Source organism: Ptiloglossa arizonensis, chromosome 2, assembly GCF_051014685.1.
Source record: "Ptiloglossa arizonensis isolate GNS036 chromosome 2, iyPtiAriz1_principal, whole genome shotgun sequence".
NCBI classification, from domain to species: Eukaryota; Metazoa; Arthropoda; class Insecta; order Hymenoptera; family Colletidae; genus Ptiloglossa; species Ptiloglossa arizonensis.
Genome location: NC_135049.1, coordinates 30740902 through 30760599, shown reverse-complemented (window position 1 = coordinate 30760599; position 19698 = coordinate 30740902). Strand labels below are relative to the sequence as shown.

Genomic DNA, 19698 nt, shown 5'->3' with positions numbered 1-19698 from the left:
CTTGTTTTAAAAACAGGAAAGGTATGAAAAATATTATAATCAGTCTATTAGAATTTTATTTTTCTTAACTACAAAGCATGGTTCTAATTTATCAAATGTACACTTGAAGACAAAACTAATCGAGTGAATATTATCAACCCTCTAGTAAGGCTCAAAGTTGAAAGGCAAGAGAATAACAGGTCCGAGTAGTACAATTCTACCAAAACCATTTTTGTACAAACGTCGATGGCTAAAGCAAAAAACAACGCGCAAGAAATATTTGCTTATATTACATTGGATGTACAAATATTTTTTCAGAAAAAATGTACCACCAATTAGTACAAGTATTTTTTTCTAATATTAGTACAAGAATCGATGCAAGTATTAGAAAATGGCTGAAGAGACTCCTCACTTCTAATTCTAATGGATCGAGCACTTAATTCTTCAAGTAAAGGAACTATTACTGATTATGTTGCATTTCCGAACGCTAAATAAATATTAAATACATATATAGATTAATATAAATAATTGTTATGTACATAATTACACTTGACTTCTGTAAGTCTTGCTTGCACGGTATGCATGTAACATTTCATTGTGCATATTTTGACAATATATGCTCCCTTCTTATAAATTAATATACGATTTAACAATATATCGTAACTAACTTAGCTGTATATTTGACCTATAATTGAACTGTATCACTTTGTACTTTAACAATTAGCTGGAAGTAGAATGATGTAAACACAAAACGTTTCTGTGAACGTATATAGACTTTAAAGCTATAGGTTTAATATGGGGAGCATAGGTTTTTCACCAAATCATTGACGTTTTTGAGTGGATACGCACATCCTTATGTAGGAAGACATACATACAACGGCTGCGTTAAACTCTTTTATATAAGAATATACTTTGCAAAATCGTAACAGGTCTTTTTTTGTGTCTAGGATCTTTGACAAGCAGTGAAATAGGACTACGAATAACAACACGCTGTTAAAACGTCTCGGCATCATCGCAATCAAAAATGTCGTGTCCAAACACTGTAAAATAATTAAAGAATATCATAAATGGAAATACATAGAAGTAGGAAGATGGATAGAATAGTTAGTTCGAGAGAAAACATGTATCTTAACAAAAATTTGTTATTTAATAAAATAAAAAATAATGTGTAGTTACGGAAAGATGTTAGTTCATATAAAAATATTTTGGCGATCTTAGAAACTTCTTTGTAGAATATCTCAAACGCCTATTTCTTCTTTTAGGAAAAAAAATATTATAAACAGACACAACAAGAATTGCAATTTTTATGTATTTAAACAATGAACTCTTACTTTCACAGTTTTCGCAGTATGGTCTTTCCGTTAATGTCCTTTTTGCAATTTTCTCTGGTTCTGATAACTCTTCAGATTGACATGGGCAATCTTCTGTTTCGTGTAAGTCGAATTGATCACAAATATCACAGAACACACGTGCCTTGGTCATACATTTTTTTAACGTGCTCCTAAAATTAGTCGATTAATATACAAATAATATATCTATTATTGTTATCGGAATAATAGTAAGTTATATAAAAATTCAATGCTACGAACTGGGTATACTCATCAGCTTCGTTAGCAGGTACTCCCATTTCGAGAACTTTAATTTTACACGTTAAAGCATCATTTTTATTCCGCAAATCTATTATCACGGAATTTAAGAAATCTATTTGATCTCTTAAAAAAGTAGTGTCACTTTCCTCTACCAATTTTAAGGTATTAACATCTTGAACTGAAATCAACAATTAAATTTTACAATGTAGTTGATATTAAGTTCTAAAATGAAAATTAATTTGTATTATTAAAAAAACTTACCTATTTGTTGTTCCATATCACCTCCAGCTCCCTAAAGTATGAATGATCAATATATTATTTGTCCAGCACATCTGTATCTTAAAATTAAAAATTAAAACTTACATCATAATTATTCTTTGTGCCTTCACGATTTAGTTTCAATTCATTCGTTGCTTCCGCCCACTTAACATTAAGTTGTTTGTTCTCCCTTTCCCTAAAAAAAAGTATATATTTATGTTACACGAAAATTTGTAAAAATGGTTAAAAATCTTTGCAAGTATACTTACAAATTACTGTTTGCCTCCTTTAATTGTACTGATTCTGTGGATATATGATTTAATTTTTCCATCATGTTCTGCATGTTTTTGTCGGCTTCTTTTTCTTTATTCTTTATAGTATTCGTCAAAATTTCGATGTTCTCTTCTCGATCTCTAAGCAACTTTTCAAGGGACTTTTTAGTATCTATTAAATTTCCAATCTCTTTATTTACTTCATTCAACTTATTCTGAACAAACTTGAATTCCTCATTTTTCGTTTGCTCATGAGCCTTTAGTGTCTCTGTTTGTGTATTTTCTAACGTTTTAAGTTGTCCTGTTAACTTATCGATTATTGCTTTCTTATTATTTAAGTCACTAATTTGTTTGTCTACCAGGTCTTGAAGTGAAAGCTGTTTTTGCTCTAACTCAGAATTCTTTTGGAGTACAGTCTCGAATTCAATTTGCTTAGACTTAATTTCAGACTCTAAAGTGCTTTGTAATTTCATCACAGATTCATCTTTGGTGTTTTTCAGTTCTTTAACCAGGTGTTCCATTTCTTGAAGCGAATGACTTTTTACACTTAATTCTTCTCTTATAATTTTCAATTGTGATTCTAGCATTTTTACCTTATCCTCTAGAGAATTCTTTGTTTCTGCCATGTCATTGACTTCCTTCTCTTTTATTGAAAGTGCTTCTTGTACTTTCTTAGTTTCTTCCATGTTATGTGTTTGTTCTTGTTTCATAGAAACAATAGTATCGTTCAGTTTCAAAATTTGTGCTTCAGTTCGTTCAACTTCCTTTTTCATTTGAATAAATGCGTCTTCTTTAATTTTAATAGTTTCTGTCGCACTATTTAATTTGTCTTTCAATTCTTTGACTTCATTAGATGTAGTATCTAATGAAGTTGTGAGATTTTTCTCTGTAGTTTCCTTACTAACTATTAAAGCTTCGTTTAATTTTTGTAATTCCAAATATTTATTTTGAATTTCTTGGAAAACAGAATCCTTTTCCGATATCAAGGACTCTAATTTTGAACGATTTTCTGTTTCAGTGGCCAATTTCTCTGTTAATTCCTCAATAGACCAACGAGTGGCACTTTGATCTGCTTCTAACTTAGATTTTATCTTTTGCAAATTCTTTGTCTCTTCTTGAGAAGCAGCTAATTCCGCTTGCATATTACTAATTTGTTTCTGAAGAGAGAAAATTTCTTCTTTACTATTTTTTAATTCATTTGCAAGATTCAACATTTTTTCAGATTTTTCTACAAGATTATTCTTGATATGTTCATTTTCATTTATTATTTCTTTGAGTTCACCGTTTTCTATCTCAAATTGTTTCGCTTTATCAGACAATTCTGTATTCAATTTTCTCTCCTTTTCCAATTGAGAGTTAGTATCGTCTAGCGCAGTGCGCTGTTCCTGAATCAACGTACTAGCTTTACTTAATTCCAGCTCCGCGTTATTTAATTTTCCTTCCAATGATTTGATCGTAGTTTCACTTTTAAATCCTTTATCTCTTAACTCATCAAGTTCTTTTTCTTTCAATCGCAAATCCTCGTTGTATTTCACTAATTGTTCTGAGGAATCAGCAGAACTACTTACTAGATTGGCAATATCAGATTCCTAAAAACAACATAAAAGATTAAATATTTCATCCTAAGTTTATACATCAGAAACATCAGAGAATCGTTACTAACCAATTTTTCTTTTTGAGCCGTTACTTGTAATATTTTATTTTCGACACTAGCTACCTGCTGATTTAATGTTTCCACATTGTTTTTAAATGTTTGAAGTTCATTCTCCAGATTTGTTTTGGTTTGCGTTGATAATGTAAGAGCATTTTGCAGTTCTGAAATATAAGAGACAATGATATTGATTCAGTAACATATACTTAATTTAACATTTATGCTTTTTACCTGAAATTTTTTCTGTAAGATTCTTTATTTCTTCATCTTTAGTTGCAAGGATTGATTTCAGTTCAATTATATCCTTTTCCAATTTACTAAGTAGTTCAGATTTTTGGGATACGTCTGCTGTTACTTCTTCAATATATTTTGATTTCTCTTCAATCTGACCTTGATAACGCTTAACCAATTCTTCTATTTCGGCCGCAGTAGTAGAACGAAGTTCCGACAATTCCATTTCTTTCACTTTTAATTCTTCGCTTACTTTCTTCAATTGTGTAGAAGTTTCTGACTCGGTGGCTATGTAAGAATTAACTTGTTGTTTCTAAATCAACAAAATATTTAGTATAAAATGGTCAGCTTTTATACAGAAATGATATTTAAAAACTAATACATACTAATGTTCCTACTTCTAGAGCTATCTTAAAATTCTCTTCAGCCTTTGATTGATATTCTTGTATTTGTTTAACAAGCTCAGCATACTTTTCGTTCAGTTCTGTAAAATGGAATTTGATAAAAATAAAGTCATTTTCTAATTAAAAATCTTTCTCATTATTAATATACCTTCATGATTCTTCAAAGCAACATTTAACTCTTCATCCTTCTTTTTACTTAGATCAATTTGTGTAGATAATTCACGCATCAGTTTTTCAGTTTCAGATGTTTTCTGTTCAAGTTGCATGGATACTTCTTTGATTTTTGAATCTTTCATATTCAATTGTTCATTGAAAGACTCTGAAAGTTTGTTGATTTGTTTAATGTTCTCTGCTTTAAGATCCTCTAAAGCTATGCTTTGTACTTCTAATTGTTTCTTTGATTCGATCTCTAACTCTTCTGTTTTTACTTTCATAATATTTTCTTTCTCCTCAACAATCTTCTCATATTTAGATATCAACGATTCCTTCTCATTTGCATTTTCTAGCTTAATATTCTCTATTGTTTCTTTAGCATGTTGCAACTCTCCGTTTAAAGTATCTGCAACACTTTCAAATTCCTTTTTCATGTTTTCTATTAACGTGTTTCTTTCAACTAAAACTTTTGTCACTCGATCCAATTCTGTTCGCAAATTTTCCTCCGATTCTGAATGCATTACATTTTCCTTCTGATTTTCGTGCAATCTTGATTCGAACTCTTTTATTTGCGCGGCACATTGTTCTACAAGCATAGATTTTTCGTGCACTTCTCTTTCAAGACTGGCTTTTATTTCTTCCAGCCACCTATTTTGATTCTGTAAATCTGCATTGGTTTCACGTTAAAAACGAATGTGTAAAATAATGTTCAATAAGCTAATATTATTCAAAGTACCTTCCAATTGATGTTTTACTTGAACACTAGTATCAGAGACTTCATTGCGAAGACGTGCCAATTCCTCTTCAGTTTTAAATAATATTATGCTGTCATGTTCCAGTTGAGCAACACGTTCTCTTTCTTCCAATAATTGCTTTTCAAGATCCCTGATCCTGTTTTCATTTACAGTATTTATCACCTAACGACAAACATGCTTGTTTAGTATCTAGATGGATCAACTTATGTAAACATCAACTAATTTGAAGCGCACTGAGATATACAAGGGTAATGTTTACTGTGTTGATCAATATACGTAATATCTGGTCAGATTATGAAAAAGGCAAAAATATAATAAAATACAAAGATACATTTTTTGATATACTTGAACAAATATAGAACGTATTATTCAATTTTGATACGTAATAATATGTATAAGACAACCATGTATAACATGAATTAATAAAAAAAATATATAAATTCAACATAGTATCCCAAACAAAATTTACAATAAATAAACAATGAGTAAACAAATAACAAATAAATAAATAAATAAATAAATTATATCACTTTCTAAGTTTCTTGTAAGTTGGCGTGACAATCATTACGTATTAACAATTACTTTATACATAAAGCATAGACTTAGCGTGAAGGAAGCAATTACTGGAAACTTAACAATTATTTTGCAGTGCACCGCAAAGCATGTTAATCCTCCACCTTTTTAACGTATCTCGTAGCATAACAAAACTAAACCTGATCACTATATAATACAATTTTGATATTTTCAATTTATAGTGCTAATTTATCTCTTAGCGTATCCCGATAATTTAAGTAAACATTAATTGGGTGATACTACCGTAACTTAAACCCTGATACTTAATATTAACGAAGACCGAAAGAATTAGTCGCGAAAGCATTGAAGTATTGCGACATTATATAGCTTTTGGGTAAAACTGTGACGAAATGCTAAACGATATGACTACAGTGACGATAAGAGAAGCGGTGCAGAAAAACAGCGCCATCAACCTCTCCTCTGGCCCAAACAGCTGCCATGGGATACTCACACATTGCTCAGTTCTCTCTTTCTGAAAATAAACGATAAGTTTCTTGCGTTAACCCATAGCCTAGACACAAACACTTTGGGTACCTTATGAAATGCTGAATTATTTTCATTTTATGTATGTACTTATAAGCATAGCTTACACAATCAATGTTTGAGACAATTTTGTATTTTTAAAGTTCTATCGCATGTGCATTATAGCCTCTTCTACCCACCACCATTTATAATGGGGAAGCTCCTAATTCTAATGGAAGCAAATTAATCTATTCCCTAATCTTAAGTAATACTTGCGATTCATTATAGTTCCAGTAAGCATTTGTTGAACATAATATTTTCAAACACAAAGGGGAAACGGAAATCTGATTAAAGAAAGTAAAATCAGAAGTAAAATAATTAAAATCATGTACATTTGCTTTTTATTTCACCTTATATTTTATCAAATGTTTGATAAATGTAAGAATCATTGAATATTTCTGTAGCATTTCTTGCGAATGTTCATACTTACCTCATTCATTGTACATTCATTTATGTGTAATCTATTATGATAATATATATTCTTTATATCTGAAATAACAATGTTACAATTAAGATATATACCTGAATATCATCCTTATTGACAGACTCTTCTTCAAAACGGAATAGAAGGTCTTCACATTTCCTCTTCTCTTCTTCCAGTTGTAAAGCCAATGCATTCTTTTCTTCGAGTAACTTTGTGAGAGCAGATTCTGCTTCTGTGACCGTCTTTTGCATTTTTTCTCGATACTAAAATAAAAATTCTGCAATAGTAAATATAGTACCAAAGAAGTATATAAATAACACATGCAGCATTGCAACAAATACCTGCTCATATTCCTGTTTTATCGAGACAATAGATTGCTCTGCCTGGTCTGCTTGATTGGCTGCCTTTGTAACACGATCACGTTCTAAATCTCTCTCTCTTCGAAGAAACTCTATCTCCTGCTGCTTCTCTTTCAGAGTTTCCTAAAATAATGAAAATGGATATCAGAAAAATTTCTCATGACCATACTATTATTTAATTCTATTTCCATTACGAATTTAAAAATATATGTCTATATTTTATATACATAATTGCTACAAAAATCATTCATATTAGGAATTGGATAAGTAGGATATAATGTTTACTAGAAGAATTAATTTCAATTATTTCATTTTTTGCATTATATTTTTATATTTTCTACTTGTACATTTAATAGAAATTAATATTTAATTATTGTCATCAAAATTTATATCCGTATATTCATGCATCATTTATGTTTATGCTATTCATTCTATGCCCTTATCTTGTCAGATAATGTTGCATTGTTCTTGAATTTTTCTGTTATTGTAAGACCAGTTTTTTACCGAATACATAGAAAGTGCATAAATTAAATTCTGACACAAAATTGCAGAATGCAAGGTAGTATAACCATACAAAGTTTACAACTTAAACGAACATAACAATTATTGCATCATAATCCACGAGTTACCAATAAATTTTATACTTTATTTTCAATTAACTCCAAATAAAATTTATAAGTGAACAGAATGTACAATTAAAAGTTGATGACATTTAATTAAATAAAATAGGTTCTTATTTTTGGCAAACGCAAGGAATTTTCTATTCCAGAAACGAATGAAATAAATTATTAAAATAAAAATTCACAACAATGGTAAATTAGAATATTCGTCTAGGGAGAACAGATTAATATTATAAAGCAAATACCCACCTAGGTGGATTTCAGGAAGATTACTAGGGATGGACAGAGGATTTTATTAACACCTTGTACAAATATCAAAATACTGTTCCACTACTTATCATCTACGATATACCTATGAATTACATACTAATAAATAAATTACAATCGCAATCGCCAAATACACAAACTAATTAAATTTTGTCTTTTAAATTGCTCAGCTGTGCTTAATATTAGGCAATAAATAATCACAGCGCGCTTGTCATTCTACTTCTATGCTATCTTCTATGTAAAGAACGCTTCAATTGTCACACTTTTAACTACAAGTGGCGACAATATAAATAAATGTTAGATCATAGTCTCACCTGCAGGGTAGTTCGTGCAAGTGTCGACGTGCGCAAACCAGGCCTCTGGAATTTTGGATGCAACAAAAAACAAAAAGTGTATCATGCCAACAGCCATACAATTAAGCTGCAAGTCCATTTATCTTTACTTACTTCTCTCTCTAATAAATAAATACTTTTGTAAAATAAAATATTTAGCAATTCTATAATCTTTAACTATTAACAATAAAGTAATGTTGACGAGACTATTTGTTCAGTACATAACAACAATGTAAAAGTTATAATACCAATGAAGTTCAAACTTCCAAAGATTAAGAGTTCTTAATAATTCTTTGGATCTTGAATCAAACTTCATAAAGCTAGTTTTAACTATATATTACTCGATAATGTTATTCAACAAAAAAAAAAACAACTACAAGAACATTAACAACAACCACTGAAACATGTAAATCTATATCGAACTAACAACATCACTATGTATCTAATCAACATAAGTAGCAAGCTAATAACAATACGCATTTTCATTCAACGCAAGCTGTTCAAGGGACTAAATATTTGTACGTATAAATTAGAAAAGAAACGCGTTTGCAGATTGAAAATTATACTACTCGATGCAAGTAGAAGATCACTGATTCGAATGACCGTGGTCCAACATTTTTGAACGTTTTACATTCGTTACATATATGAGTACAAATATTACTACAATAAATATACAGTATTTGTTTCACCCCAGATATTTAATTCATCTTTTTTAATTGTCCCGAAATGTGATCCCCCAATTGCTCCGAGCAGAATGTATGAAACGGTAGAGATAGCCATGGATCTGCACTCAGGATTGAAGATGCAAGCTGTAGTACAGGCCATCTTCCTCATTCTGGCACCGTGAATCTTACCCTCGCGGTACTGATACCAGTCCTGGCGGCTGTACTTGCTGTGCTGGCAATACTGGACAGCGAAATAAGCGATTCTCTGGAACCTGTCCTCTTCAGGGACGAATTCAGGGCGGCACCGGTTGGCTTGTGTATCATGCACATTGACCTTTTGCTGGATGGCGACCGGCTGACCTTGTGCGCGGGTGCGAACAAGCCGTATTTAGGTCGACACTCGAAGTACCTGAAGCAATGCTAAACCAGTTAGCAAACAACGTAGAAAAAGATCTAACTACAAGTGTCAATGACTCAAATTGTACGTTCTGAACTTTTCAATTTTTAACAAACCATTTCTGAGGGATGCTGTGTTTCTTTACCAGTGGGTGCCATTAATAGCATACAGTTATTGGACATAAATTTTATACAGTCGTTACAATTATAACGTCGTAATTACGATTTTCGGTTTTCAAACAATCAAAGGATTAAAGGATAAGCTGAAAGATAATCAAATAGAAATGATAGAAATTAAAGGGGACGGGGGAGCAAGGTCAACAGGATATATATACATTTTGTTGCTTTAAACGTTAAATCCCACGGACAAAGAAATCCCCGATACAATTACATCGTACTATTGTAAGAATGTTATAACAGAAAATCGTTACCTTGGTCTCTGATCTACCCTGAAAGTTACTCATTAACTCTACAAAAAGTATTTTTAACAAATTTCAAGGCTATTGTTACTACCTGTTTACATCTATATTGCGCATAATTGAAACTGTAAATACACCTACTTGCTGATTGATCAGCGTTACTTAATTCAACGTTACAGGATCCAGGGAGAAGGTCGATCGAACGAACACTCCTCCCGCCGTAAGTGCCCTATTTCTTTCGATTTTTCGTAGGCGCGTAAATTATCGTAAACTGAGAGCATTCTCTACGAGATTTAGGAACATCGATGCAGACCTCTTATCGCCGACGGAGCCGTCGTTCTTTCCAATTGGCTCGTCGAGCTCCACGCCGCACCATTCGCCCGGTGCGAACTCTGTGATGCCCAAGTACCTGAGGACACCGGTTTTGCTGCCTTGGCTGGACGATACTATTACCCTTTCGCCTATCTTGAGATCCCTCTGCGATACCGTGGACGACAGACTCGTCATGGATGTGTCTGCGTGACGAGTTACATGCTTTACAGGTGTATAAAAGTCGAGTAACACGAGACAGAAGATATTGGCCGGTTAGGGTCACTGTTTTTACCGTGAATCGCGATCCCCGCTTTTATATCGCGTCAACATTCGTCTTTATGCACAGTGGGCGGAGAACCGTACAGTGGGCGGAGAGAAGGCACGAGAGGTGGGGCGACGGGCGGAGCGAAGGAACGGTGACGCAGAGCGGTGGGGATGGCCACTCAGTGACCTTCAGCGACTAATATTTTCCGCGTCGAATGAAACACATGCAAGAAACGCTTAATCGAACGCTACACAAAAATACCACACTGAACACCGAACTTTTATACGATCCTTGAGACTTTCACGCCTCAGGATCTTGCAATTGACGTTCAACTGGTAGGAATGGAGATTCTAGACATGGATTTTTGCAGTTTGAACGTTCCGGATGCAAGTCGGATGTATTTTTTTTCTTAAAATAAGAAAGAATAGAATTCGAACGATATTCTAAAGGACACGAATTACACTCGGAACATTTCGAACAGCCTCGTTTAATTACCAATCTCCTACAAACGTAGGATTTTTACGTTTTTATTGATGGCGAGAAGGTGAGGAATCGGCGCGCATCCGATTTATTTACTCGATAGTTCAACTACATAAATAACAAACATCCAAGGACACGGGGAGTGTAAGATCCGGAGTGGTTGGAAGGACGCTACAATGTTTCGTTGGAGAGAATCCTACCTACATTAAAAATATCTCAGCGCTAATGCTAATAAATAAAATACAGCGTGCTAGGTGTTAGACACAGAAATCCCACGGGGGACGAATGTTTACAATATTAAGAGAACCTGTTCTTCGCAGTGCGATCTAAGTTAATTCTACATGGCGTGCAATTAGACGATCAACGTGTAAAACATTTCGTTACTCGAAAGCCGGAATCGATCCATAGAGTTTTGCAGTTCGTTCGTCGCGATTGTTTCAGAACTAAGCTGTACATCGAGGCTCTGGAAGCGCGGAACCACAAAATTCTTGGAAATCGAAGGTCAAGGAAGAAGAACGAACCTTCTTCGTTTTCTTTACCGAAGGAGAACACGGAGAACGTTCTCTCCTCGCTCGCGCGCGGCTTTCGATTTCAACATTCTTGGAAAACATAAAAGCACACTACGGACGCGGAGAATATCGCTTGCACCGATCCTTACTCAGTGAGGGACACATGGATTTGGCAAGGCTTCCTTTCATGCTGTCCGGTGGCGTCGTCGGAGTCTTCTGCATCGATGACATCATGACAAAATTGTCCAACGGTTGCCTGGTCAATCTTGTCAAACGAGAGAATATTCCCCGTTTCGACTCGCACTGGAAATAACGGCAACCCGCCACCGATCCATCGTTCTTTCCTGCAGTTCAATATCGTCCGTTCAATACACGTTCCTTCGTAGCGTTCGACGAACACGCTAAATCTTACCGATCGGTTCATCCAGCACGACTCCTGCCCAGTCACCCGGGGCAAATTGGGTCTCCCCGATATAGGCGATCGAACCTGGTTTGGTACCACCGACCCATACTCGGTCTCCTATTATAAAGCTGTCGGTGTCCTCCGTAAGGACGACACTAGTATCTGTCCGACAGCGAATCACAAACATAATTACAAACGTTTTTGCTTCGTTTATCGAGATTTGCGATAGTGTCCGGAGATCTTTGACCACTGTTTAACTCGTCAGCGACTGGTAGAACTCGTCGATGGTAAAAGTCACTTTCGATGATAACCGTACTCGGGAATACTTCGGTGCGAGTGTTTTTCAAAGAGAGCAAAATCGCCAATTGGCGATTTATCTCTGGCAATTTTTAAGTTCGGTAAACCTGTAATCCCGGATTGAAAATTCAACGTTTACCCGGGAACGAATCGTGGATCGCGGGGCGAAAAATGAAAATCGATAACGCGACCAGTTTTCCTAGAGTGAAACCGTAAACACGATAGCGATACACTCGTTCGAGTGATTTCAACGCGTGGTCCGAGCAGTATCGCCACGATCGAAGCGTTAAGAATGACTGCGCGAACACACCACTCGTTACGGGATTTAATAGGCACCCTTGACCGGTAAAAAACAATTTACGAGAGACTGCACGGTATCGAGTAACAAGCATCCCGTTTAATTTACATTAAAGTAAATACAATTTTACGTCTCGTTTAATTACTCCAATGGGGCATTGTATTCAAGATGAGCGAAATAGTGACGCCAAGTACGGATAACGGTTACATACTACATCGAGCTAAATCAACGCGTACACTTTTACAATCGATTCATCTTAGATCTCTCAAGAGTCATCCGTCGCTGAGGGATTAAACAAAAGAGGGTACGAATCGACAAAAATTCAACGTTTACATACTCGAGGGTAACATTTCCCAAGAATATTGTACTACGTAGGAAAAAGAGATACTTTTGAAAATGATCGTCGCTAGATTTATCGTTGAAATCGATACTTTTCTCTCGTCGACACTCACGCTGATACGAGATGCTCGTCGACCGCAAGTTAATTTCTCTTATTGCAATCATGCTGCGATATTAAGTTCTCGCCTAAGCTATTACGGGAAGCTACTGTACGGGACGATTCACAATGGCCGTGTGATACGATGCCAACGAAAAATAGAATAAAAATAAAAATGAAAAAAAAAAAAAAAGAAATTAACAAAGCACCTACCTGATCCTCTGCGCAGGCCAGCCTCGCTTAATCGACGGCCGTGCGTTTCCCAGAGATGATCCATTTGGTCTGCGATCATGCAAAACAACGCAGAAACGATGCAAATCGTGTCAAAACAAAGCATGCTCTCGGTACACAAGCTCGTGGCCGCGTGGGCCGGTCTCGAACGTTCGTGAACCGCGATCAAACGTAAACAACGAACGTTCGAAAATTAATGTCCGCGTTACGGAACATTGTCACGCATCATAAAGACAATCGTCGCGTGTATTCGTGAAACGGGGCTTGGTTAACTGATTAGCGCTGGCGCGCACACATCGGTGTACATGCCAGCGTTAATGTCACAGGAAGTTAATTTCGTTCTTAGACGATGAGTTATGTAAACGAACGATTAACAGGGTGTGTACGCGTACGAATCTATCGGCACTATCGATTAGCGACGTTGAGACGCGTGGACCCGAGAAGAAATTACGCAACAATTTTAAGCGGATATCTACATTTCTCTATTTCCCGATCGAACGACTTTACGCAATCGAACGACTCACGGTCTCCACGTGTGCGTTCGCTGTTTACAAACGATATCGCGTGTGTCTCGATTTTAATTCAATTACAAGGCAAGTCGAGCGTGTATTATCTCGTTCGTTCGCGGTCCCGTTCGGCGGAAAAAACAGAGAAAAATAACACGATTCGCGACTTAATTAAATATTCATAAGCCGTAGGCGCGCCGATGGTGGTAGTAGGTCGTTCGTGTGGGTAGCGGTCTCTGTTCGTGGAGATCGATCTCCACGATTAGAAACGCAACGTGGGATTCCAGGACGATTAATCGTTCGATGAATAGTCCCAATTTCGAGTGAAACGCGTTATTCACAATGACGGAGGGTGAAGCTTCGATAATGAATAGTTATCGTTCCCCTTTACACTTTCCACCCATACGATACGATGCATCTGCAAACTGCGATCGAACGTTTACAATGGATTCGTGGCACGTTTCGTTCGCACAAATCTGTTCCCCGTCTTTCGAGTGCAACGACAGGGTGTAGCGAACAAGATGGAGCGGTGGGGGTAGCTGTGCAGTAACCTTGACCGGTCAATATTATCCGGTACTATTCGGCTGGTAATCGACCAACGACTCGAGACGAGTCTAGACGAACGACTACGCACGATTCGGCGAAAGGAGCCGAAAGTAAATAACGGTGATTCAAGAGAAGTGATCCTAAATGGCGATTCGCGAAATAAATATTCGGTGAAAACGATTTCTCTGCCCGTATCGATAATGTAATGTTTACTTTACCGTTATCTTCGAGAACGGTTCGCCGAAACGATAAACGTGTTTTAAAATCTGTTCCGTTCTCGAAATATGAACTTCGTATCGTCCAAGACGTTTAAAAATTTCGATACGGAACAGTTCGAATAAAATACCTCATAATAAAATACAAGGTGACAACCAACCGAGTCGCGTTGAAGAAAGCGTTCAGAGGGTGGAACTCACTCGTTGAAAGAGTAATTTCTTAATTGAATTTAAACGAGCTCCAGAGATACGATCGATGACTAAACTTGAACTCCTCTGACGTTTAAGTGTAGAATCTACCAGACAGCGTACCAAAATAAACTTTACACCAGTGTCAAGCACCTTGACCAGCCGTAACGCGATCCGCAGAAGTAGTCATACAATCCAGATACCTCGGTGTCGCGAATGTGGACGCTCCATATGTAAACAAGGTTAATGGTGTAAGCTATACGATTACTACTACGGTCGTCAGGTAGCAATTTGTTCCTGGAATCTAATCTAATGATCGCGCGGTAACGCGATCCGCGTAATCTCCGCTACGGAATCGATATTCAATCGCGCTCAATGGAAACTCGATGATCCACCGCAGGATTTTGCTACATTGCTGATTGTTCGCGAGAGGTGTTCGAATTCCTCCGCGTACGGTATTGAAAACTGATAATCGACGTAATAAAAAAACGTAGTTTCCTCTATAGTATTGGATCGCAACGTAGAAGACCAAGTACTGTTCCGATGTAACCGGATAGCCGAGAACAATAAAAGTAGGAATACTTCAAATTTCTCGCGGTGGATCGAATCGCTTCGATTCGTCCCGTGAAATTGAAAATGAATTTCAAGTTTCCAGCATCGAGACTGGATCGCGACTAAATGTTGCCGCTCTTGCGGTAAATCGAGATTAAGAAACAATGATTCACAATTTCTCGAAGTGGATGCAAAAACCGGTCGAGAAAAACACTCGACTTTTTTTCAATCCTATTACCGGATGATCTAAGACTCCTAAAATGGGATTAAGTGCGTGACGCAACGCGTTACATCGGTGGCGCCAGTCACCGTTAATTGAGATTCGCCTGAAAAAAACCGGCTACTAAATATCAGAGTAGCCGAAATGTTGTTTACCTCGCCGTATTTAGACGATGGTATCGATGTTATCGAACATCGTGATGACGATCGAATCGGAACGAAAGATCGCGCACCTAACACGAGACGCGATGGAATACTAACGAAGACCGCGAAAAGAACGTGCGAGTATGTGAACGATGCGTTTGAGATCTCGGTAGCAGAGGTGGTAAGAACTTGACCAAGGGATTCCACGGATCGCCTTCGTACTTCGTACGAAGTTTTGTAAACTGGAAATATTATATTTACGCATATGAAAAAGAAAAGGGTGCAAATATTTTCTCCTATTCGCGCTACTTAAAATTTTCGACTACCTTTGTCGCTATTATATTTTGAAACAAACGTTATTACAGCTGTAATTACAGTAATACGTAAAGTGTATGTACAAAAATATTCTCGATAAAAGAACACAAGCCTAAACCTTGTTTCCTATAAATATTTGTAATAATCTCAACAACGGCGCGTGTACTCTTACAACTTATCTTGCGCACAAGTCCTCTTAAGGGCTCGACCGGTGTCGATCAAGTATCGATTATCAGTTTCGATCGAGACGATGTTACTTTACATATCTGTAAGTTTATCGCAGCGATTCCCGGTAAGGAAAAGCAGAAACGTGTTTATCCTCGAGACCGAACACGACATTCCACAGCTGATTGCAACTGGTACTAACCGAGGAATCGAACTCGGAGTGCACCACAATTTTCGATAATAATTTGGGGCGATACGAGGGAACCAATTCAACGACGATAACTTGGGGCAATCCCAGAAGACACTGGAACAACTCGAGATGTTAATTCGGAGCGATGAATTGATCTCTGGATCGACAACTGTCTCTAGATTGTGGTAACTCGAGCGACGCCGATTTAATGCGTTTTCTAGGACCACGCGAGGGTTCACTTCCTGGTGAATATCGAGTATCGGGAATGTTGTGTTGTTTGTCGACGAGTCGTGTCGAAAATTGGCATTGTTACCTTGAGCCTGAGTATCGCGTTGCGATATTCGAGCCCAGCATTCCCGATACGCACCGTTGGGAACGGAACACGAACACAGAAATCACGGGCAAGGTGAATCGGGAACCGTGCTCGAAAAGGGAAGCGGGAACACGTGGGAGGAAAGACGAAACGGCTGGAAATCGAGCGCACAATAAACACACCGGATTGCATAACCGTGTGCGTCATCCGATGACTGCACCGACTGCACAGGTCCCTTCCTAGCATCAACGTCGCTCAACACCGCGAAGAAGGCGCTCGGATGAACCAATAAGGCAAGATAGGTGCCCTCGATTCCAAGAGGCACGTTTTGTACCAGTACGATCCGCCGCGTTTGTTTCCAATCGCGCACGCTTCACGGGATGAATAATCGGGCGATTTATAGAGATCGGCTGCCGGAGGATATTATCTTCTGGATTAAGAAACGGCTCGAGAAATACCACGACGATTAGCCGAGTCGATCAAACCGGTACGATGCGACGTTACTTCGGACGAGTATCTTGGATGAACGATGGTGGATGGTATAATTTGGGTACGGACGATTTGGGATGTATGAAATGAAAATGTCGATATGCGAGACAGTGAGAAATGTTTAGAAACTTATTTAGGAATAAATTTGCGAAGATGATGATTTCTGAGTCGCGTCGGAAACTTCAAAGGTGTTTTTAGGATCTATGCGTTTGCGGGTAAAGGTAATGGTATCTGATTGATCGAAAGACGGTAATTTGGAAAGATTTGAGAGGTGCTCCAATACTCGTCTTGGGGTGAAATGATTCTTACAGAATATATGAGTTTGTACGAGACGGAGATAATTTGGAAGATTCGAAACCATCAGAGTAGCTACATTAGTGTGATATGTGTCGAGATAGTTTTTTACATTCTGGATTCAAATATTATTTGATTGCAATGAAAAGTACTCCGAAATACGATACGCAAGAATACGATGTTTTTGCGATACACGACTAAATGGAAAGAAGCTCGCAATGCAATGAAAACCACTTCCAAATATTCACCAGATCACTGACAAACATCCACCAAACGAGACGATTCAAATCAATGAAAGAGCGTGTAAAAAATTTGTCAATGGTCCAAAGAAACACCTATGAATGAACAAAATGGTACTGTTATTCGATGAACTTTTTAACGTATTAGTAAATTATTAAACGAACAACAAGATCGATGAAGTTTACCGAGCAGACTCGGAGTATTGTTTCGAAGAAACAAAACGTTCGCGGTGCTCGATGAGATTTGTTTCAACGTTTGTTAACGAGAAGTCGAAGTATTTACCAGATCGCTGGAACGAGATGCGTTGCGGTGAGAGGTGGAAGAACGACTCGCGAGAAGTTTGCGGGCTCGCGCTTGTAAAAGCATTCGTTCACGTTCGTCTCAGGGTCTTGTGGGCGTACTCGTCCGCTGGCGTGGGGAAATAACGAGTCACATTGAGCTTCGATCGAATTTAACCCTTCGTCCGTATCGTACTTCGACCGTGAAAGAAACGCACTGGGCGTGGATTTTCGTCCAACTTTTTTTTTTTGCATAAATTCACTGTTATTATCGACGCAAATTGCAGAAACATCGTATTCGTTTAGTCATGCCACGACGAAATAAAATATACTCTTCTAACGATTTGGGTACTTGTACGAATATAACCAAGTGTACGCACTGTAACACAATAGAAATTTCAAGAACATTTGAACAATTACAAGTCAATATTTAGATACAACGCTATTTTATCGATACGATAAACTTTCTTCGATTACCGTATAATGTTGCATATAATTAGAATGCTTTGTGTCCTAAAAAGGTATCCAAGCTTTTATCTAGTTATCTACGACACAAAATACTTTGAACTATTAAACTATGGAAAGGGCGAACAATAAAATGTTATTATTTTAAAACAAGCACGAAGAATTGCCAGAGGTGTTTTTTAAAAACTCACTCATCGATGGTCTTGGTTGTGGTGGTGGGATTGCAGGTCTTGGTGGTTGATTGCTGCATGGCCGACCAATTATCGACGGTGGTCTTAATCCTGATGGCTTTGGGTCTGCCATCTTTTATATACGCGCTTATTATTATGTAACACTGAAACACGAAATTAATATTGGGTTAGTAAAATTAAAAATAAATTCGATAAGATAAGAAAATCAATGCTCGATAATTATTAATTAAAATTATGCGCTAACAATGTTACAAAAATGATAAAATAAAATACAAAATTATAACGAACGAAATTATATTACGGTTTAAATGAATTAATACCGTATATAACAGGCCTATTAAAATTAATGTTATTCAAATAATTCGAGTAGAATCGTTTTAATAACGATTACTTTTCAAATTTACGTCTCTTATATGGAGCTTGTCTTTGTATAAAATTATGTTTTTAATAATGACATCATTATTGAATCACGTTCAAAATATGCACTTTAAAAAACGCATTTGAAATGTCGTTACAACCTTGAATCGAAATTAAAACTTGAATCGCGCGTGTACACTAACGCAAACTACGCAAAAACCAAGAGTATCGTTTGACATTCAATGATAATCGTAAAAATAAGTTCTGTTTTATTTTTATGTAAAAATGAGTCTTTTTGAAATACGAATTTCCGTTGAAAGCGGATATTATGACGTTAAAAAAAAATGTCAAACGGAAAGAACATTAACCTCTTTCAGACCAATGCTTATCGTTTGTAAAAGAATATGCGTGTATCTTTACCTTATTTAACGATGACGTGATGTACTCGCGTATAAATAATTAACATATGTTATAGCCAACTATTAGAACATTAATATTTTCACAAACGAGCTCCGCGAAGTATTGGACAAATTCACACGGCGGTTAACGGAAAAGTGACAATACATGGCGCCAGTAGCGCTGTCACGGTCTACTTGCGAATTAATTTATAATTTTCTTTCGATTTTACTCTGGTTTCTTCGTTCTCCGATGTAACTATTTGATCGATATACTTTTCCTTCGTCTTATTTCCATTATTTTGAATAATCAGTAAAATAATTCATCATCTTTTGTGTATACACATTGACATTATAAATCTTATAATTTAATTGAATTTTTACCTCGTTTAGAAAAAAACTATCCCAAAAATTTTTCTTTCTATATTGTTATTATTATTTACGAGCATTTTCCTAATCCATGAATTAAATTATTCGATTAACGTAACACTGGATAACATACACTCTTCGTTTAAATTTTTCTTATTTGGTTGCT

General features: G+C 36.5%; 1 protein-coding gene across 8 annotated transcripts; it reads right to left on the bottom strand.

The window, feature by feature from the left end:
• Positions 1–247: 247 nt before the first annotated feature.
• On the bottom strand, positions 248–19342 carry Clip-190 (Cytoplasmic linker protein 190). 8 transcript variants are annotated; one of them, XM_076326967.1, is made up of 22 exons: positions 19189–19342; positions 18412–18554; positions 13083–13151; positions 11848–12000; positions 11585–11779; positions 10183–10384; positions 9244–9463; positions 8372–8416; positions 7153–7293; positions 6910–7074; positions 6317–6337; positions 5274–5454; positions 4533–5204; positions 4367–4464; positions 3981–4293; positions 3762–3913; positions 2096–3687; positions 1932–2022; positions 1830–1860; positions 1569–1746; positions 1311–1480; positions 248–1019 (listed from the first exon to the last, which is right to left on the bottom strand). In XM_076326967.1, the coding sequence occupies exons 2-22, from the start codon at positions 18521–18523 to the stop codon at positions 973–975; spliced, it is 4848 nt and encodes a 1615-aa protein (XP_076183082.1). In that variant the 5' UTR covers positions 18524–18554; positions 19189–19342; the 3' UTR covers positions 248–972. The 8 variants fall into 8 exon arrangements, with proteins under 8 accessions (XP_076183082.1, XP_076183084.1, XP_076183085.1 ...); XM_076326969.1 differs by lacking the exon at positions 19189–19342 and adding an exon at positions 19137–19151; XM_076326970.1 differs by lacking the exon at positions 19189–19342 and adding an exon at positions 18930–18946.
• Between the last annotated feature and the right edge of the window lie 356 nt (positions 19343–19698).